Raw genomic sequence first — 22,047 nt, forward strand, 5'->3', positions numbered from 1 at the left:
GTTCTAATGCTAAGACAACAGTACCAAAGTTTACGAACAGAAGATTGAAATTCCATGATTGGAATCAATAGTCACAAGAAAAAGGGGGAAATGTGGGACTCGAGGGACATTGTTCCAGCTAATGGTTAAGAACTCTCCAGACAATAGGGGCTTCTTAGACAATGGGTAAATTTCCAGGATGTCCGGCCCCCTTCCGAGAAGGAGGGAAATAAACAAAATGTAAAAAAGGTATCTGTCAAAGAACCAGTCAGGAAGCCTGGGACAGGTTCCCTCTCTGGTCCGAACAGAAGCTAAGAACCTATCATTAAAAATCACAATTGAATCCACACTTTGCATAACAGGAAATTGAGACCTATAAAAATGCATGTTCACGCCCTAGGGGGGGTTCCTTCTTCGGCCTCCTGCGTGAGGACCAAGGAACCCCGGTGCACCGGCCTTCAATAAACCTCTTGCGTTTTGCATCGGCTTCCGACTCTTGTTGTTTCCTGGGCGAGTCGAAACTCCTAGGAGACCGCGAAGGTCTAACATTGGCACAGAATGATCATCAATCAACGCTGGCCCTCAATACACGTCACATCCCCTACAATGTAAGAGGCGGTTTTGTCTATTTGATTCCATGCGGGTCTCTAGCTTCTAGGCCGGTGCCTGTTTCCAAAGTGCCCGTGAAGAAACGTTGAATGCATGAAAGAATCCACCCGATCACTTATTATTTCTGCCTTTCCAATGTCGTGCCGCAAGAGCAGAGGCAAGGAAGCACATGGAAAGGTCTTCCTTTAGCGGGTCGGACCCGAGGCCCCCAGCGATAACCGTATCTGCAAAGCGGGGAAGCCCATCGCGGGCAGCGCGCTGCGTCTTCCCGGAACAACGTGGGCGCAGGGCCGGAACGAAAGCGCCCGTCTGGCCCGTTTCCCGGGAGGCCCGGCGCATGCGCAGAGCGCCGGCGCCCGTTCCTTCCTTCCGGCGGCGCCGCCCGGAAGCCTCGGCCCCGACTCCTCCCCCTCGCCGGCTCGGCTGTGGGTGCGGAGCCGGCCGGGTGAGGAGGCGGGTCAACGTCGGCGCTGTCGCCGCTGCTGCCGCCCCTCCTCCTGTTCCAGCCGCCGCTGCCGCTTCACGGCCGAGTTCTCGCGGCCTCGGCGGCGCCCGGCGTGTCCAGCTGCGCGGCCCGCACCCGCGTCCGCCCCGCCGCCGCGATGGCGACTCGCTCGTGCCGGGAGAAGGCGCAGAAGCTGAACGAGCAGCACCAGCTCATCCTGTCCAAGCTGCTGAGGGAGGAAGACAACAAGTACTGCGCCGACTGCGAGGCTAAAGGTAGCGCGGCGTGGCCTTCGGGGCGGGGTCGGGGCCCCTCAGCGACGCCCCGGCGACCCGGGCACGGCCGGAGCGGGCGGCCGGGCAGGTGCCTCCGCGGGTGGGGCCGCCGGGCGGGCCGCGTCCTGCGCTCGGGCTGCGGCGCTGGGCGCCTGGGGCAGGGCTGACGGTGCGGTGGTCGGAGCGCACCGAGTACGGCAGCCTGGGCGGGCGATGAGGGTCGGAATTCATCCGTAGTGTGTTCTAGTCTGGCTTTTAGCCGGAACCAGGAGGAGTTTCATTATGTGAGTCTCTTGGACGCTGGGCTTCTGTTCCTGAAGCCTTTAATTCGATTCTCTCCGACCACCTAGCTGGGGGGAGTATATATGTGGACACTGGTTTGTATGCCCCTTAAACGTTAAAGGTGCAGTTTCAAGATGCAGAGACGAGAAGAACCTAATTTTAGTTTGTTCAGTTGGAGGGCTTTTGCCTCAGCCTTTGAAATAGAGGCGCTATTTTTAGCCTGTATGTTTTGGCTTTGAAGATGTGATGTATATTTAATGTCTTATAAGTAATCTCACGGGAAAAATGTTTCAGAGTTTTTTAAAAACAAACCTGTCCTACGGCTTGGCAGTAAAATCTTGCTTATATGTAGGTTTGGTTGGTTTGGTGATAGATCGGGGGTTCTCCAGAGCAGCAGTCAGCCTTTGGGAACGTCATTGAAGATTTCTGCACTGTTTGGCCTAGACCTTTCCTGAAGCTTTCCTGTTCTTCCTCGATAGTGTACAAACAAGTCACGTCTCAGTGGGCAGGTAATGTTTGATGAGACAGCCACACAGCATCGGCAGGTTCCTCTACTACAGCTCCTGGGCTACTGGGAGGTCCCGTGGCCAGACTGCAACTGGACCATTTGATGAGCACTTTTCAATATCCTAGTAGGTCGATTGGACCAACCTTATATTTACCTTTCAGGTGATGAGTTGGAAACGCCTGACTATTGCACTAATATTTGTTTACCTGATATTGATTATGTGTGTGGTTTTCGGGGAATACTGTTCGGTACTGAGGCTCAGTTGCTCACTTACCACTGCACTAGTAAAACCCTGGAAAATGGGCCTTCGAAAGGCCCGAAAAAGGAAGGAGCTGAGGTTTTATAGTATGCATTTTGAGTAATAAGTAGGATAGTTAGATAGAGATGCTAGTAAGCATTACATCTCTTCATTAAAAGTTGAATAAGTTTCAGCAGTTACTTTCCTTTATGTATAGAAATCATTCAAAAATAATTTTTGTTCGAGTTTCTTTCCGCCAAAAGGTATTTTGTAAAATCAGATTTTAACTAATGCTTCCTAAAATAATTTATAGGTTTAAAAAAAGCCATTATTTACCACATGTTGACATTTCCATTTATTCTTTTTGGGGTGGGAGAAGGAGAATCAGGTACTTCTCAAATTAGGACCAAAACGTTACTTCTTCTGACCGGAGGCATAGGGAGCGTTAGTTTTGCTCACTAGTTGGATTGCCACTGAGGTCAGCAGATATGTATTGAATAGATGTCTTTTTTATTTAGTTTTGTTTGGTCTTCGGTTTGTGGGTTTGTTTGTGTTTGAGAAGTGGAGAAGGTGGGAGAGAAGAGAGTAGTACCAAGTGCTCAAGGATGTGCTGTGAAAGGCGTGACCACCACAGTCATGATTTAGAAAGGTCACCACTTTTTCCTGTTGCTGATAAATCTAGAATAGTTTTAAAATGATCTAAATTATTTCACTGTTTTATCTTGATCCTTCAGGGGAAAACATTACGGTTCAAACTACTTGTTGGTTGAATGAGACTTGATTTCATAGTTGTCATAATTGAAAAAAATGACATGATTGGGCAGTTGCTATGAGTAAATGTATTTTGTAGAGTTTTTGAGTCTTTGGTGTGATCCAGCTCCATTAGGGAGGTCTCTTAGTGGAATTCTTGGCTTATTACATGATTTTGGATCCATTACTATGTATGCCAGGTGACACAGTACATGTAGATAGTGGAATTCTGATTATATGTACTATTTTTTTTTTTTTTTTTTTTTGCGGTACGCGGGCCTCTCACTGTTGTGGCCTCTCCCACTGTGGAGCACAGGCTCTGGACGCGCAGGCTCAGCGGCCACGGCTCATGGGCCCAGCTGCTCTGCGGCATGTGGGATCTTCCCGGACCGGGGCACGAACCCACGTCCCCTGCACTGGCAGGCGGACTCTCAACCACTGTGCCACCAGGGAAGCCCATATATGTACTTTTAAAAGACATGCTAAAGGTCTTATTTTACAGCTCAGTTATTGTAAAGCAGTTCCATATTGTATATATGAATTGATGTTCTCCTCACTGCCTAATAAACTATATCAAGCTTTTCATATACTTTGAAGCCACTTCCCAGTTAATTCAATTTTCTTTCTTAAAAAGAATGCTTCCTCCACAGTTCTTTGTACCAGAGCTAAAGTTTAGGGCGAGAGATCGCCCTATTCTGTTGCCTTTTACTAACCAGCAGAAGTCTGTCATTTGGGTTGTGGAATTTTCTTACTGAGTCACCAGTGTGTGCTTTGATAGTATTTGGGAGGTAAGGAAGGAGAAAAGGATGGCATAGGTGCCAGTTTCCTGTTCTTGGTCCTACTCTTAGAAAATCTGTTGAGAGACTGGAGAATAGGACAGGTAGATGGTACTGCCCTTCCTCTCCCTGGCCTCGTTTGGGGCTCCGTGGGAGTTTGAAAGCAGTTCTGTTGCTTGCCGGTTGGTGGCGCTTCACGGAGCCGTGAGGATTTGGAGCCAGACCCTTGCCGACTTAAAAGTTTACTTTTCAGCGTTTAAAGTTTCGTTTGTGGTTAATGCTAGCTTTGATTCTGAGCACTTACGGGTTGGCATGAAAATGTGTCTAAGTTTTGGGGGGTCAGAAGCAGAAGGTGTTTGAACCCTAGAGACTGCCTGGTGTGGAGAGGTTAAGCTCTTGGCCCAGATCACCCACTCATTTCTTCACTCCAGACATCTTGACTTGAGGACACACTGCTGCGCGCTGTATTGGATTAGAGGACTGAACATGTTCCTAAGACCTGAAGGAGCTTGTTTAGTAGGGGCTGCATTTTTGCGCATGAATAATTCCAAACCAGTGTGCCCAGTGTTAGAATAGTGGTTGTGAGGAGTGCCGCCCTTGCCACTTTGGGCTGCTCTTCTCCTTGCACCCTGACTTTTGTGCCTTGGTTGTCTTCACAACTCCTAGAATGCTGTGTCAGGGCCTTTGCACATGATGTTTCTTCTGCCTAGGAAGCTCTCTAACAAGTTTTTACCTGGTCAGTTTACCTATCTTCCAGTTTCTGCTTAAGTGTCTCTTTAAGGGAAAGGATTCTCCTTGATCTTCCCAGGTTAGGCGAGGCTTCCGCTTATACATGTGAGACGCACCCTGAGTCCTTTATTACACTTACCACAATTGTAATTAAACATTATTTGGGTAGTTATTGGGAAATGAGGGGTTGGGTTGTAGCTTAAGAGGGAAGAGACCTCGTCTGTCTTGTTTTGCCTTGTAGGCCCAGCCCTTGGCACAGTGGGTGACATATAGTAGTTCATGCGACTCAGCAAATATCATTTGAAAGAGTGGATGTGAATGAGCACGGAGCTGAGGGCAGGCGGCAGGTGTGCGGACGTGAGCGCACATTTGGGCATGAAGACCAACCCGTTGGGAAAGACTCCCAGAAGCAGTCTCCTTTGATCTGGCTCTGAACGTGGGTGGGACTTCATCTACCAGGTGGAGAAGGAATTAAAGGGCACAGTCAGGTATATAAAACCACATGAGAGGTTTCCGTACAACCCTTTTTTAGGTAAAGTGTTTTTAAGTATGCTCAGCTTTGGTGGTGGCAGGTCAGAGGAAGAGCTGGAGTGGTGAGAGTTGGCTGGCAAGTCACCTGGTTGTAACAGTGGTCCCGGCAAGAGTGTAAGAGGACCTGAACTCTCTTAATGTGAATGTACCGTAAGTCAGACCATAGGGCAGGAAACAGAACCACCGTAGCTGTCATATAATTTCTATTAAGAGGCCACTCACGGCATCGTTGAAAGGGCTGGAGGAACAAAAGTCAGGGAGCCACTACTGGACTTCTGGTTTCAAGGGCACACGCTGTTGCCCCTGCCACCACTGCCGTGCTGCTTCTCCCCCCGAACTGATCGGAGAACCGGGACTGAGGCTGCTGCAGCCAGTATCTGTTAGATGTTTTTGTCGGTTGCCCTGACTGTAGAAAGATGGCCTCTGCTGCGCTGTGCCTTCCACGTGCAGACCACTGGCCGACCTCATTGATATCCAGTCCCTTGCCTTCAAGGGAGGCTTTTAGCTTTCTAGCCTCTTCACAAATTAGAAACGTGAAATGGAGATTGTGAGGCCCACTCCTAGAGTCCACTGTGGGTAGCTGAGGACGGGGAACATTTTTCATTAAGTGTTTGATACTTAAGAGTTCTTATATAAACCTATTTTAAAGCAATTCTCGGGCTTCCCTGGTGGCGCAGTGGTTGAGAGTCTGCCTGCCGATGCAGGGGACACGGGTTTGTACCCCGGTCCGGGAAGATCCCACATGCCGCGGAGCGGCTGGGCCCGTGAGCCATGGCCGCTGAGCCTGTGCGTCCGGAGGCTGTGCTCCGCAACGGGAGAGGCCACGACAGTGAGAGGCCCGCGTACCGCAAAAAAAAAAAAAAAGTAATTCTTATTAAAAAGTAAAGTTCACCTTGAGGTGTTTATGATGATGTTGATGCTTGTAGGATAAATTCATGTAAACAAAAGTCTGTGATTATAATTCATCTAAAGAGACCTGCCAATCTAAAAGTTCCCCCAGAATGCTAAACTTCAGCCTTACGGGTCTGTTCGTTTAATTTTGTGGACCCCGAGGTTTTCCTTGATGATGTGCAGAGTTCTGGTGTTGGAGCTGCGATGGAAACCACGGGTCTCTCTGACTCATCAGTTTATAACTTTGGCTGCATGTGGTCCCCTGCTTTTCTCCTCCCAATACTACTTCTTTGTCTTTTTTAAAGATTAAAATGTTCTTTCACTACTTGATTTCAGTAATTAAGTAAATTTACATCTCCTTAATTCTTGCTGTACAAGATACGTATATTGCCCTTACTGACCTGTACAGACTTGAACCCATGCTTTCTATAAGGCAAAGTCAGATATTTGATATTGTAATTATACATTGACACATTATAAACTCAAGCCTTTTCCTCCTGCTGCTACTGCTAGTGTTTTCCCTGGATAGGATCAACTCATTTTTCTCTCCATTTCTCAATAGGAGAAGATCAAAGAAACTTGGAGGCCATTTTGTTTAATTTGTAGTTATTATCGAAAGTGTTGCCTGCCTTACATTCTGACCACTTTAAAGAGTTGATTTAACAGACTTAAATTTTGTTGGTAAGTCAGTATTTTCTGGTCACTGCAAAGATTAAGCATCATGTCAGGTTCTGTCAAGCGTGCTAAAAAGTTTTGCATGTGGCACACAAAGTAGTTAGGGATCTCAATAGATATGAAACAATGATCAGTTAAATACGAATCTACTTGTAGATTATAGGTTCATTAAAAATTTAATATGGGGAGAACTCACTGTGACTTGGAGAAGGTAAAACTGTAAGGTTGGAAGTTCAAATAAAAACAAATAATATTACATATATACAAATAAATTATATAGTGCTTCCTTCTTGCCAGGTACTGGTGTGATCATATATCTTACACGTATTAATTAACATGTATAATAAATCCTCAAAACAGTCTTTTGAGGTAGGTAATATTATTCTGTCTTACAAGTGAGGAAACTGAGGCACACAGAACTTAAGTAACTTTCCCAAGGTCATACAGCTCGGAAGTGGTAGAGCCAGGAAGTTTTTTTTTTTTTTTGGCTGCACCGTGTAGCATGTGGGGTCTTAGTTCCCCGAACAAGGATCAAACCCGTGCCCCCTGCAGTGGAAGCCTGGAGTCCTAATCACTGGACTGCCAGGGAAGTCCCAGGAATTTTTTCATTAAAATTTTTTTGGTGGCTACCATGTATTTCAAGCACTTTCCTAGGAGCTGGGAATGAATCAAAGAGCAGGTAGGTGAGGTCCATTTTAAAGGATCTGTTGGTCTGTTGGAAGCAGGACTGATTGCAAGGCTGGCATCGGGCCGGGGGGTGGGGGGGGGTTGGATTTGGGAAGGGTCTCACCACCCTAAGTGATAAGCCAGTCACTGTGGCTAAACTCTTCATACAAATAGTGTGGTTTATGCTGAACACCTGCCTTCCTTTTGGGAGTCTGGAAATGGCATGTGTGGTAGGCAAGCCCCTGGGCAAAATCCCTCGGCATGGAGTCTCTAGTGAGCTTCCCTGGTTGGTGACACTTCACACCTGTTGTGAGAACTCATTGCTGAGAAGCATATTCAGTGCAGCTCCACTGGAAGGGGACACCTGCACGTCTGTGCCCGATTTCTCCGCGACTTCGCTCCTTGTACCTTTTCCTTTTGCCAGCATGCTTGGTGGCCTTCTGCTGTAATAAATCACAGCCATGAATACAACTGTACGTAGAGTCTTGTGAGTCCTCTCAGTGAATTACCAAACCTGAGGGTGGTCTTGGGAACCTCCCAACATAGTTGATAGTGTGTATTTTCCTCCAGTATGTTAAGAGACCATGTCGGCGTCTCAGCTTATCTCAGTTTGGTCTAGAGCCCAGCCTGGGGGTGCAGCCCAGAGGAGCAGGTGTGAGCGTTAGGGGGAATTCCGACTTTACTGGGGTGAGATAGAGGTGGGAATCTGGACTGTAGAGTCAAGATTTTGAACCCAGGAGATCTAGCTCCAGAGTGTATGTTGTTAACTGCATGTTCCCTGCTTGAAAGAAAACATATGCTTTTGCAGTTGAAATTCTTGATAGAAGAGGTTATTTTGGGGAAGAGATGACCACCTTCAAGCTGACTTAAGGTATTTCTCAGAGAGATTATTGCCAAATGTATGCAAATGTGGACAGTGTTTAGTAAAGCCAGGTGTGAGTCTTAACAAGCTTTGCCTCTAACTTGCTTGGTGAACCTGTCCTTGTTAAGCCTTACTGCAAAGATTTATTTCATCTCCCTCATGGTCTGTGTTATTTCCTGAATTCCCTACCTGTGGTCACTTCTATGTCAGTATTTACTATTATTGTTAATTTAAAAAATTATATTATTGAGGGTGTATAATTATTATTGAGGGCATGAAATAGTTTGGGGTCTTATTGAACTTTGGATCATGATCAAACCTTTATACTGTTTAAAAACTTTTCACCGATGACTTAGGTCTTGCTGAGCAAATTTACTTGGTTATTAGTTTTAATTATTTCAAGGCATATCATGTAACTAACAGGAATATTCCTCACTGGTTGAGAGGTCCTGTTGCGTGGAACGTTTTCATTTTAATGCTTTCTTGGAGTAGAGTAAAATCAAAGAAATACCCCCTCTTCCAGTCAATTACTAAAGCCAAGACATGCTTTCATTCATCATTTTAAAGAAAAAACCTGTAGGTGTATTACATTTTCAATTACTTGTGTACATTTATCAATGTCAGTATTTTTTGCCTAAGGTGTTAGGTGGAGTTTTGTTAACTCTGAATGGCATTTAGCTATAGTATCATATAGAAATGATTTTTTTTGAAAATATTTTACTTAAAACAGAGCTTTAGATGAGGTGCTGTTGGAAATATGTGCTATTTCTTGTTCACATGTATTTTGAGTGGTAAATGTGAGGACTCTGAGGGTCCAGAGGGGAGAGAATTATAAGCTTTCTAGTAATCTTCTATTCTCTTCGACATCCTCCTCTCCCCAACAGCTTTTGGTCTTCGTTTTATAAGAGATCCAAGTGATTGCTTCTAAGAGTGATTGATGACAGACCGTCAGATGTCTGCCGTTGATCTTTTGTAAAGAGTGCATTTCAAGGACCAATGATCATCTTGAACTCAAATTTAAAAAGAAAATAAAAGGAATTTTTTAAATTGTGTAGCAGATCGTATTTAGGATAGCTTTATCTTCCAATATAAGAAAATCTATAAAAAAATTGTGGTTTAGTCTGGACTTTTTCTTAAAAAATTGAAGTATAGTTGGTTTACAGTATTGTGTCAGTTTCAGGTGTACAGCAGAGTGATTCAGTTATACATATGTATATTTTTTCAGATTATTTTCCATTATAGGTTATTACAAGGTGTTGAATTTAATTCTTGTGCTATACAGTAAATCCTTGTTTTTTATCCATTTTATATAAAGTGGTTTGTATCTGTTAATCCCATAATTCTAACTTGTCCCTCCCCCACTCTTCAGTGACCATATGCTTGTTTTCTGTGTTTCTGAGTCTGTTTCTGATATAGATTCATTTGTGCTACTTTTTATTTTTTAGTTATTATTTTATTTTTTGGCCGCACCGCACAGCTTGTTGGATCTTAGTTCCCCAACCAGGGATTGAAACTGTGTCCTCGGCACTGAAAGCGCGAGTCCTAACCACTGGACCACCAGGAAATTCCCAATTTGTGTTTTTTATTTTTCAGATTCCCCATATAAGTGATGTTATGTATTTGTCCTTGTCTGACTCACTTCACTAAGTGTAATCTCTAGGTCCATCCACGTTGCTGCAAGTGGCAATATTTCATTCTTTTTTTGGCTGAGTAATACGGTCTAGATTTTTGTTTAGTTCATGCATTTCTACTCTTGAAAGTTGCTTTTAGTGTAGGGTGGTGATGGTGCACGGTGCCAAAAAACTAGCAGAAGTGTGTTTATTGAAGTGAAATGATCATTCCTGGTATATTAATTTCCTGTTGCTGATATTAGAAATTATCACAAACTTAGTGACTTAAAGCAACACAAATTTATCATCTTATAGTTCTGGAGGTTAGAGTCCAGAATGAGTCTTACTGAGCTAAAATTAAAGCTGTTTCTTCTGGAGTTTGTAGGGGAGAATCTGTTTTCCTATCTTTTCCAGCTTCTAGAGGCCACCTGAGATGTTTGCCTCCTCACGCCTTTCCTCCATCTTCAGGGTGTCATCTTCAGATCCTTTCTCTCTGCCTCTCTGCTTCTGTCATTGCTGTGATTACATTGACTTTACCTAGATAATTCAGGAGAACACTATCGCATGACTTTACCTAGATAATTTAGGAGAACACCAGTGTCCTTAATTATTCCTGCAAAGTTTCTTTTGCCGTGGAAGGTGACATATTTACAGATCTAGGTATTGGACATCTTTGGGGCCATTATTCTGCTTACCACAAGTGAATTTGTGATAAACTTGTATATTGAACCTAGATTTTTATAATAGGTACTGCTCTGGATGTACTTAAGAGGGCATAGGGTGGTGAAGTGAGTACAGTTTAAATTAGCCATTCTCACAGAAATTATTCTTAAACTCTCATATGCACACAAGAGTCATTTAACGAACTCTTTGCAACATGACCATTTATGTAGAAAATCCTTAGAAATTTATAAAAAAGGTATTAGAACCAGTACTTGAGTTTTCAAGGTTGCAGGAATCAAGGTGATTATAGAAAAATTAACTATTTCTATATACCAGCAACAAACAGTTGGTAAGTTGAAATAAAACTTACCATTTGCAATTGTAAAAAAATATGAAAACTTAGTGATAAATTTAACAAAATATATGCAAGACTTGTATGCTGAAAACTACCACAGATTGCTGAGAGAAATTAAAGAATACCTAAAGAAATGGAGAGATGTACCATGTTTATGGATTAGAAGACACAATCTTTTTAAGATTTTAGTTCTCTCATTAATCTGTAGATTCAGTATGATCCCAGTAAAAATCTTAGACGGCTTTTTTGGTAGAAATTGATAAGTTGATTCTAAAATTTATAATGAAATGCAAAGGAGACCCCCAAATCTGAACAATTTTGAAAAAGCGAAAGAACATTGGGTTTCTTACACAACCTGTCTTCAACAATTAATATAAAGCTACTGGGCTTCCGTGGTGGCACAGTTGGTAAGAATCTGCCTGCCAATGCAGGGGACACGGGTTCGAGCCCTGGTCTGGGAAGATCCCACATGCCATGGAGCAACTAAGCCCATGCGCCACAACTACTGAGCCTGCGCTCTAGAGCCCGTGAGCCACAACTACTGAACTCACATGCCACAACTACTGAAGCCTGCGCACCTAGAGCCCGTGCTCCGCAACAAGAGAAGCCACTGCAGTGAGAAGCCGGCACACCTCAACGAAGAGTTGCCCCCGCTCGCCGCAACTAGGGAAAGCCCGCACGCAGCAACAAAGACCCAACACAGCCAAAAATAAATAAATAAAATTAAAAAATATATATATAAAACTACTGTAATCAAGACAGTGGTATTGGTCTAAGGAGAGACATAGATCAATGGAACACAATAGTCAAGAAATAGAGTCACATATAAGGTCAGCTGATTTTTAACAGAATTGCCAAGGTAAATTCAGTAGGGAGAGGATAATCTTTTATACAACGACAGAATACTCCTCGACCTTTAACTCATACTGTGCTTGAAAATTAACTTGAAAGGAGTAATAAAAGTTGCTGAGATCTTGGGTTAAGCAAAGATCTCTTGGATAGGATACAAAAGCACAATCCATAAAGATAGAATTGAGAAAATGAACTTCATAAAAATTAAAAACTTTTGCTTTTCAAAAGACACTGTTAGGGGCTTCCCTGGTGGCGCAGTGGTTGAGAATCTGCCTGCCAATGCAGGGGACACGGGTTCGAGCCCTGGTCTGGGAAGATCCCACATGCCGCCGAGCGACTAGGCCCGTGAGCCACAACTGCTGAGCCTGTGCATCTGGAGCCTGTGCTCCGCAACAAGAGAGGCTGCGATAGTGAGAGGCCTGCGTACCACGATGAAGAGTGGCCCCTGCTTGCCGCAACTGGAGAAAGCCCTCGCACAGAAACAAAGACCCAACACAGCCAAAAATAAATAAATAAATAAATAAATAATAAAAATAAAGGAATTCCCTTAAAAAAAAAGGACATTTTTAAAATGAAAGAGAAAATCATGAACTGTAGAAAATATTATATCTGATAAGGACTCTTATTTAGAATAAGAAAAAATTTGTACTAGAATGTTAATAGCAGCTTTAATTCATAATAGCCAAACACTGGAAACAATCCAAATGTCCATCAGTTGATAAATGCATAAACATACTATGGTACCTCCATACAATGAAATAATACTTTGCAATATAAAGAAACAAACTAGTGATACAGTCAGTAATGTGGATTGATCTTAAAAACGCTATGCTTAGTGAGGAATCCATACACAAAAGACTCCATGATATATGATTCCAATTATATGGACTTTTAGAAAGATAAAACTTATAGAAAATAGATCAGGGGTTGCCAGGGATTGGGGGTGAGGGAGGGTAGCTCATTTTACTTTTCAAAAGTAAAATGCTGTACCAGTATGTTGTTTTATTCATTTGGCGGTATAACAATTGCTGTAGATTATATAGCAGATTCTAAATTACTTTAAAAGTCTGTACAACATATACACTCTTGAAGTAATTTTCCTCTTCCATGGTCTGAGTAAAGATTTTGCAAAAGTAGTACTCTCTCTTTTTTTTGCGGTACGTGGGCCTCTCACTGTTGTGGCTTCTCCCATTGCGGAGCACAGGCTCCGTGGCCTTGGCTCACGGCATGTGGGATCTTCCCGGACCGCGGACTCTCAACCACTGCGCCACCAGGGAAGCCCAGTAGTAGTCTTCTTGATCCTGGCTTAAAGGGTAAAGGATCCTTGATTGGTGTCCCTCCCCCTCCCCCTCCCCCTCCCCCTCCCCCTCCCCCCCATTTTCAAGTCTATCAGAATACTAATGAGTACTTAAAAATAGTTTGGAAATTATTGGTTTAACCTTTTGTTTTTTCTTGGGAAGTCATGTTATTCATACAAGGCTCTGAAGTTCCTTATGGCGCCTTTAGAATGTCAGTTTTTTGGTGCCCCTAGGGTGCAGGATTTTCTATTAGGCACTATGATAATCTGTAGGGATGTAATGCAAATACAGTGTATAGATAAGATCACCATAATATTCACCAAAAGAATGCCACTTAGTACTGTGAACTCTGAGGAGCTCTACGGTGTTTTCATTCTGTGATGTTGGAATTTATCTGTTGTGAGACCAGTGGCCCGCTTCCTAAGACTTGGAAATCATTATTTGAAGGAAATTCAAATCATAATAAGCAACCTGGGACCCTTGGAAGTCTTCAGTTGCTTAGGTTCCCTCCCAGCTTAGTAAAGCACTTGAAGGCAGGTCTATGCCTATGTATCTTTTCCTTCTCCAGAAGGTAGTTAAGTTGGATTGTGTCTTTATTAGTTGTGTGTCTGCTGCAGTTTCTTGAAATTTGTTGAAAAAAATTAAAATTTACTTGTTATGTGGTTGTACATATAAGGAATTCCCCTGTCATAGATTCCCTGATTTTAATGGCTTTCTGTTGTACTCTGCAAAGATAAGTTATTGCTCTATTAATATGCCCTTTCAGCATCTAGAGTTTGTAATCACAGAGGGGTTTTCCTTAAGTTTATGGCTTTTCTTAATAATTCTTTGCTGCTGTTGAGTAAAATTCTAGTTTTTGGCTCAGTGGAGATAGCGTACTCCACTCCAGTATCAGGGCTCATGATAGTAAGACATAACTTTGAATAGATATCTCCGAACAGAATTGTGCATTACATTTGATGGCAGACCGTGGGGCATGACCTTGATAATAGGGAGCTGTACCTGCCAGTCTTAAGAGTGTGAAGAAGTCACGTCTTACATAGGTGGTTAGATTCCAAAATCAGCTTTAACTGTGCTTTACACCCCCTCAAAGAACAGTGCGTATGATTTTATGTCTGTAACCCTGGATAGTTATTCTTATGAAAACTAAAATCTCAGTATGTTAGAAGAGTTAGACTTTCATTAAAGGAAAGAAGAGGGAAAATTTCTGCATTTTAAACTGTTCTACTTAAAGTTAAATATCACGTTCCTAATGGTGAGTGGGGCATAGGTGGATATTCCTCAATTGTTTCTCCTTGATGGTGATGTTTCCTGTATACCATTTTCATATTAAGCTTGTATAATCTTAATAAACATGTTGATAAGTTGATAGGATTATCCATGATGGTTTTTGCATGATATAATGCATATGAAGCATTTATACAGAGTCTGATATATATAAGTAGTCAGTAAATGTTGGATGTGAATCCACAAACAACCTTGCTTTTTGAACAGCAGAGAAAGGAGTGTGATTGGAGATAAACTGAAATGTGTGTAATTAAAGTCAGGTTCCTGAAATCTCTTAATTCTTAAGAGATTAAGAGATCTGTTGTCTGCCAGAGTGAGTTTTGAAGATAAAGAGAAAGCAGGTGCAGTCCTGTGTACAACTTCACTGAACACTTCAACCACATCCATTTTACTAGGTACTTAAAGAGGAATCAAACACGGTACCTTCTCTCGAGGTGCAAAATTGTGCTGTTACTCTGCTTGACCAGAGCACTTAGCCATGTCAGTTCTCTCTCCCATGAACAGAGTCTTTTCCTGCTTTCATATAAGTACTTTGTGAGATTCCACAGCAATCCCAAGGGCATAAGAATTCCCACATTAGAGATGGGAACCCTGAGACTTTAACTTGGTCAGAGTTGCTTTGGTGCCAGGATTCTGACTGAACTCCGACGAGACCCTCCAGGCCATTGTGCTGCTTCTCATGTGAGATGTTTGTCTTGGTGTGCTGGAGTAGACCATGAGGGACTTTAAGAAACTGCTTTAACCACTTCAGATGCCCTGCTGGAGCACGGCATCTCCATGTCTGCTTCCTGCCGACTTCTTGTGCCCACCTGCTGGATCCTTCCTAGGACCTGCAGGAGGAAGGAAGGTGGGCTAAGCTTCCTTGGAGCCCCCTGAGGCGAGGCTTAAAGGGCTCCTGGTTTCCAGGGGAAGGAGTGTTGGGGGGGGATTGTAATCTAGTGGTAGGAAAGTTGACAATCTATATTTGTTTTATTTCATATTTTGTTTTATTGTATCTCATTTCATCGTATTTTATTTCATAATTCAGTAAGAAAACTGTACTGATGCTCTCTGTTCCCACCTGGAAGGATTTCAGAGTAATTCAGATGTGGGAATGAAAGCTTGGGTGCCAGAGGGAGACATTTTGCAACACACATTTAAAAAGACATGGCAATCTTGTTAACATATTGATATAAATGCTGAAGAGATTGTCATAGACGCACAGTTTTAAAGTGCCCTTTATAGCTGAATTATAAAAATAAAGCAAAAAATACTTTTTGCTTTCTTTTTCCTCCCAATTACTTTTTAAGAGAATTGTCCAAGGTTTCAGATGTAAGAAAATTGCTTCTTCCTCCTGATTTTGGCTAAGTTTTATTGTTGTGAAAATTTTCTGAATTGTATTTAACATGTTTATAGATGTAATTGATTATTTCAGAAGGGTTAACTTTTTGATGTGGTTATTATAGGAAGTAAAAGAAAAAGATAAATTCTATTGAAATATTTGATACAGATACTTTCTCTTCTTTGTAACGTGGTTTCCTCTTCTGTTTCCATTAAATTATTATTTTTTATGTAAAGGTCACAAGTCTGTTGCTGCTATTACTTCCCCCGTATTGTCACATTCAAATAAATAATTTTTCCCTGTGGAAATTGTGCTCAACTATTGTACAGAAGCAGTTTTCCCTCTCATTATTGACTGAAAATTAGTTATTCGGAATTTTTTAGTGGAGACAGCGGTTTCACTTCCGTAGATAAGACAAGGCTATCAGGTGGTTGCCTTCTTTATTGGGCTTTTATCTCTTGTCCCACATTTAGGCAGTTACACTTCTGATTGTTTTTAACTTATTTGTTAAAGTATGCCTGTAAACAACAGGAAACAGTGAGTGATTTTTACCTAAAATGTTTTTCTAGTTTTCAAAAAATAGTGGAGGGGACTTCCGGATTTGGATGTGGCTTCGAGACTGGAAGGAGGTTCAGGTGTCGCTCCGTCCTAACAACAAGGAAAAGCTGAGCAGGCTGAACAGTCAACAGCTCTTCTTAGGTCTACCAGAAAAATGAGGTCGTAGGGCAAGCTGCTGTCCCCCAGATTGCAGAGACAGGTGAATACAGAGAATCACAACTTCCATCACAACTCTGGGAACCAGTACTGAGCTGGGAAAACGCAAACTGCAATAGATGAATTGCTGGAGGCTCCCCCTGGGGGTACTCAGGAGGGCCAAATATGTCTGTGAGCTCAACCTCAAGGGGCTCAGCGCAGTGCATGCCGGAGAAAAGCTCCTAGTGCTTCTGGCAGGAGGAGGGGAGAAGGAACCATTTTGAAATGCACCACAGCATTCTGTTCTTTTAGCAAGGTAGGCCCTCGGGAGAAACTATTTAAATAGAGCTTAACTGACCCCGGGAAGCAAGTACCTAACTCCAGGCAGCTCTAGCCTTTCGAGTGATACAAGGGAAATCCCAACTCCTGCCTAATCTAGCCGTCCTGTCCACCCGCAGGAAGGGGGCGGGGCGGGGGTGGGGGTGGGGGAAGAAACGGAGGTTTGTGACGTTCCCAGTACAGAGGCAGAGACTCACTGGCAAACTGAAACCTAGTCACAGGGCTATAGCACGCTCCTCTCGTCAGCCCCTCACCACCACATTGCTGAGGCCTATTTACAGCAGTTTCTTTTACCCGGGAGGGCATGTCCGGCCGTCAGGTAAAAGCTACAAGGCATACTAGAAGGCAAAAAAATCGTTGAGGTTCTTAAATTTCATAGTGAAACTGTTATCAGGTATTCGAAGTATGGTGATAGTCTGCAGCCCACACCTCGTGAGATATAAATGTAATTGGAAAAACCTGGAAAAATATTTTCATATGTTTAAACGAATGTATAAAACACATGTATATATTACTTAGTATGTAACGGCTAAAGTTACTATATGTTCAGATTGAATAAGCTTATTTATTCACATCAGATCTATACTAAATTCCTTTAGTCTAAAAGTTTTTATAGAGGGAGAATATCAGTCCCAAACAATACTTACTGATCCGCCACAGCTGAGTAACAGATCTTTAGACCAGTACCACTCAGCTGAGCTTTCATCTTTATGGTACACCTTGAATATTTATTTTCAAGTTACTTTTAGAATTCACACAAAGTAAGGAGCATTATACTGATCAGAAGACATTTCATATATGTATGTGTCCCCTGAAAATACTTAAAGTAGAGGTTGTAATTATTATTTATGTTAAGCCTGGGTTTAACATCTCTTTACCAAGTCAGTGGTAAGGAAAAAGCTGGGAGTGGGGCTCTTCAAAGTTAAAAGGCACTATACTTTTTGAAAAAGTCCTTTACAAAAAAAATTTTTTGGAGGCGTATTTTTGGGAAGTAGAATATGTACTGAGTATTAGAGGACATTGAGAACTTACTGTTAATTTGGTAGGTGTGGTAATTGTGGTTATGGGGAAAAAACATATTTTTTAAAGCTTCATACTGAAGTATTTAGGGGGGTGATGTCTTTTGCCTGAAATTACTTTAAGAAGCTTCAACACACACAAAAGATGAAGATGGCAAAATATTAACAATTATTGAATCTGGGCAGTGGGTATGTGGGTGTTCACTATACTATTCTTTATGTATTTCTGTATTTGAAAAATTTTGATAATAAAAGTTAGGAAAAATTTCTAGTTTTTGTGCCTAAGGAATAAACTCAAACAAGCCATCAGCAAATAAGGAGGACCCTTCTGGACTTAAAAAATGTTCAGTTCACTTTGCTGTGCAATTTTTTTTCTCTTCAGTTAGAAGACTACATTAGTCATCTAGTCTTGACTGACAGTATGTGTCTGGACATTTATGTAATCTCATACCGAATGACTGTTTTTCAACATCCTATCAGCTATTCTGAACATGCTGGGAGTCTGTGTAAACATACCAAGAGAACAAAAGAAGTTAAAAAAAACCCTTCAAATAAACTATTATTACAAAGACAGTGATTAGGGAGTAAATAAATTAGCTGTTGGCTCTTTATGGTAGGCCCTACTCATTTAAGGATGCTGGATCAGAAAAAGGATTATCATGGAGCTGTTTGCGTACTGACTAGCTGTTAAGAAAGTGTTTGAAAATGTAGTGATGAGTGTGGTACTAATTTCTCTTCTTCCTTATCCTGTTTTTTAAGAACACAATGAATGGCAACAAACCATGAAAATACACCAGAACCTCTAATGCTGATCCCTAACTTATATTTTATCCAGGGGTTACTTAAAGAAGTATTGGGAAGCAGCCGCATAGCACAGGGAGATCAACTCAGTGCTTTGTGACCACCTAGAGGGGTGGGATAGGGAGGGTGGGAGGGAGACGCAAGAGGGAGGGGATATGGGGATATATGTATGCATATGGCTGGTTCTCTTTGTTGCACAACAGAAACTAACACAGTATTGTGACGCAATTATACTCCAATAGAGATGTATTAAAAAAAGTATTCATTTCACATGTATATTCTGAGCACCTCTTGTGCGTAAGGCATGGCTGCTCATTGCCATACAAATTGACGTTGTATAAGGCGCTAATGAATCCTGACCCCAGAGCTGTCTGTATTTAAGACTTTCCATCGTAGGGGATAGAAAAGGAACTAGAGTTAACCTAAGTAAATCAGCATTGAGCGTTGTTGTTTGTTTGATCAGAAGAGGGAGGCTTGCCCCCCCCACAGGACTCAGTTCTTGAATCTCTTTGCTTCCGTTTGTATTCTCTTCCTTGCCAGTCTCATACAGTCTCTTGCTTTTAATTATTGACTGTGAGTGGATGACTTCCTGATACATATCTTCAGACTAAAAACTTGATGTCATCCGAGAACTCCAAACTCATATATCCAACTGCGTGCGTTGTTCATCCAGCGGCTCGAAATTAACATGGCTTAACTTAATTCTTCATCTTCCTCCTCCAGGCCTGCTCCTTGGACAGTCTTCCTCATCTTACTGTGCCCTTTTGCTCAGCCCCCAAACTTTGGAATTTTCCCCATGTGAACTGCAGTAGTCTCCCAATTGGTCTCCCAGCTTTATTCTTGCCTCTGTGGCCGGTTCTAACCCAGCTGCCAGAATGATCTTTAAAAAGTCAGGTTAGGTAGTCAGATCATGTCATTGCTGTACCGGAAACCCTCCATTATTTTTGTCTGTCAGAGTGAAAAGCCAAAGCCCTTAGAGCAGTCCACACCGCCCTCCCTGCCCCTGAGCTTACTAACCAGGCTTCTGTCGCAGCGCCTTCACACTTGATGTTCTCTCTGCCTGGAGTGTGCTTCCAGATGTGCATATGGCCTGGCCTCCGCTTCTAGGTTAGGTTAGGTCCTCACTCATTGTGTACTTAATTTTGTTTAATATTTGTCTCCCTTTCTAGGGTGTAGGAAGTCAGGGATTTTTGTCGTGCTTGGTAAATATTTGTTGAATGAATAAATGTCCGATGAGGGGGAGAAGCATGTTCGGCACGAGAACGACGTGTGCTGCCAGTTTAAGACGTTATTTATGAAAACTGAATAACCACGATACAAGCAGTATCTGAAAAGCTGATTTATCTCAGTGGTTCTTGGAAGTATTTCATGCAGTATATTAAGTGTTTGATGAGGGTCTCTGTGACTTTGGTGATTCTCTTTCTGGAAAATAAGACCTCACTCAATATTTTTCTTTTTCTAACTTTTTCTTTTTTAGCTGATGTAAAACTTTGTGTAGTCAGATTTATAAAAGCCACTGTTTTTTTTTTTTTTTTTTTTTGCGGTATGCGGGCCTCTCACTGTTGTGGCCTCTCCCGTTGCGGAGCACAGGATCCGGACGCGCAGGCTCAGGTGCCATGGCTCACGGGCCCAGCCACTCCGCGGCATGTGGGATCTTCCCGGACCGGGGCACGAACCCGTGTCCCCTGCATCGGCAGGCGGACTCTCAACCACTGCGCCACCAGGGAAGCCCAAGCCACTGGTTTTGAATACTAGAATCATATATTCTTTTCGTATGTAAACAAGTTGAGGTTGTTTTAGTAGGGCTTCAGCTCTGAAAACAGAACACTCCGGGTGTGTTGGCAGAAATGCTTTACTATAGGAAATTAGGTGCTTGTGAAAGGCCTAGGAGGGGTGGAAGAGCCAGTCCCAGATCACAGAAGGGCTGACCTGCCAGGGAGCCGCCAGCCCAAAGGCTGTCCCTGGACTGCTCAGTGTGAGAAAGCCCCAAGTTAGCTGTGACCCTGGGACTAGAAAGCTGCAGCTGCCCTGGTACCCCTACAAGCCGTTAGTGGAATGTGGGGTGTTCCCGTCATCCGTCAGAACCGCTGCTTCTCACCCAAGACTCAGCTGGAGACTAGACATTCTACCTTCTGGTTTTCTTGAAAGGCAGAAAGACAGCCAGAAAGGCAGGAAGATAGTCTCTACCTCACTTTTGCTTTCAAGTACTGCATGACTGCATCCAGTTGGTAGAAACTAATTCTCGTTTGGAAGTCTAACTATAAAGGAATCTGAGAAGTAGAGCTTTTTGAGCTTTCCGTCCTCTGGCACCCCAGAAATCGGGAGGGGTTGGGCGGTTGTGTGAACAGATCAATATTGTCCCCATGGCCCTGTCTTAGCTGGTTTCAGAGTGAGCAGAAGAACATCCACAGCCTGACCTGGGAAGCTAGAAGGTCCCCGGGCAGCCAGTTTTGTGGCTCTGCACCTCTGGGCCCCTGGGGCGTGGCTCCACTTGCCTGCCTTGCTCGTTTGTTTGCCTGTGCCTCAGCAGCTCCTGAGTCTGTCTGACCTGCCCTTTGGCTTCCTGCAGGCAGTTGTCTCTTTCTTTGGGTCATAAGGGGGGCTGCAGGAACAGCAGGTGGTGTTCCTTCTCCAAGGCCAAGAGCGGGCAAGCTCTCCAAGAAGGAAGCGTGGCGTATATAGTTAACACGTGAACACAAGACTAGTTGCCGACGGGACGTGGTTAGCTCTGGACGGGAGAAGAAGGTCGGGACGGACGTGGTTAGCTCTGGATGGGAGAAGAAGGTCGGGACGGATGTGGAAGGGTTGGGGAGGAGCGAGAGTGAGGGGGTCTGCAGGGTGAGGGGTCAGCTAGGTGAAGTCTCGCCGAGAGTGACGGCGGGGGGTGCTGAAGGAGGTTTGAGGGTGTCCTCCGCACAGAATACTTGCTAATAGTAAGTGTCTTAAGAGTATCGATAATTCAAAAGTAGTTTAAACTGATCTGTTCCCTCAGGGACTGGTACTTACTTTCTAACTCCTGTGGCTGCAGACAGCCCTGCTGCCAGAGAGATCTCGGCTGTGGAAGGCGCCCCTGGGAGCGCTGCAGGGGAAGCCTGCCCGCCAGCGGGCCCCCAGCCTGTCCCTGGGCATTCGTGTTCTTGAGAAGTTTCAGTAAATGGGGTTGATGCAGGCGGTGTCACACTTTTATACTGCATTTTTTGACACTCTTAAATCGAACATTTTTAATACGCTATTGGTCATTTCTAGTCTTTTATGATTTGCTCCTTCATTTGGAGGTGGGGATGGCTGTCATTTTCACATTTTTCTCATGACCAGTTGTTGGGTCATTCCAGGAACATTCATTCCTCTGAGTTTGGTGCCAGCCACACCATTTACCCCTAGATCAGCGGTCCCCAACCTTTTCGGTACCAGGGACCGGTTTCGTGGAAGACAACTTTTCCACTGCCGGGGGCCGGGGGCAGAGGGGAGGGATGGTTCAGGCCGTACTGCGAGCGACGGTGGGGAGCGCCGAGGGGAGCGCCGGCAGGGGGGAAGCGCCGGGGAGCGGCAGGTGAAGCTTCATTTGCCTGCCTGCCGCTCACCTCCTGCTCTGC

The 22,047-nt window shown here is 43.5% G+C and overlaps 1 protein-coding gene across 2 annotated transcripts in view; it reads left to right on the forward strand.

Moving 5' to 3' along the window:
- The first annotated feature begins 1,016 nt into the window (after positions 1-1,016).
- Positions 1,017-22,047, forward strand: part of SMAP1 (small ArfGAP 1) — a 150,270-nt gene continuing 129,239 nt past the window's right edge. For both annotated transcript variants that reach the window (XM_082669004.1, XM_082669005.1), the window contains exon 1: positions 1,017-1,308. In XM_082669004.1, coding sequence (XP_082525130.1) covers positions 1,191-1,308 — 118 coding nt within the window. In that variant the 5' untranslated portion in view covers positions 1,017-1,190. The remainder of the gene's footprint in view (positions 1,309-22,047) is intronic.

Source organism: Grampus griseus (assembly GCF_964374135.1).
Source record: "Grampus griseus genome assembly, chromosome: 13".
Taxonomy (NCBI): Eukaryota; Metazoa; Chordata; class Mammalia; order Artiodactyla; family Delphinidae; genus Grampus; species Grampus griseus.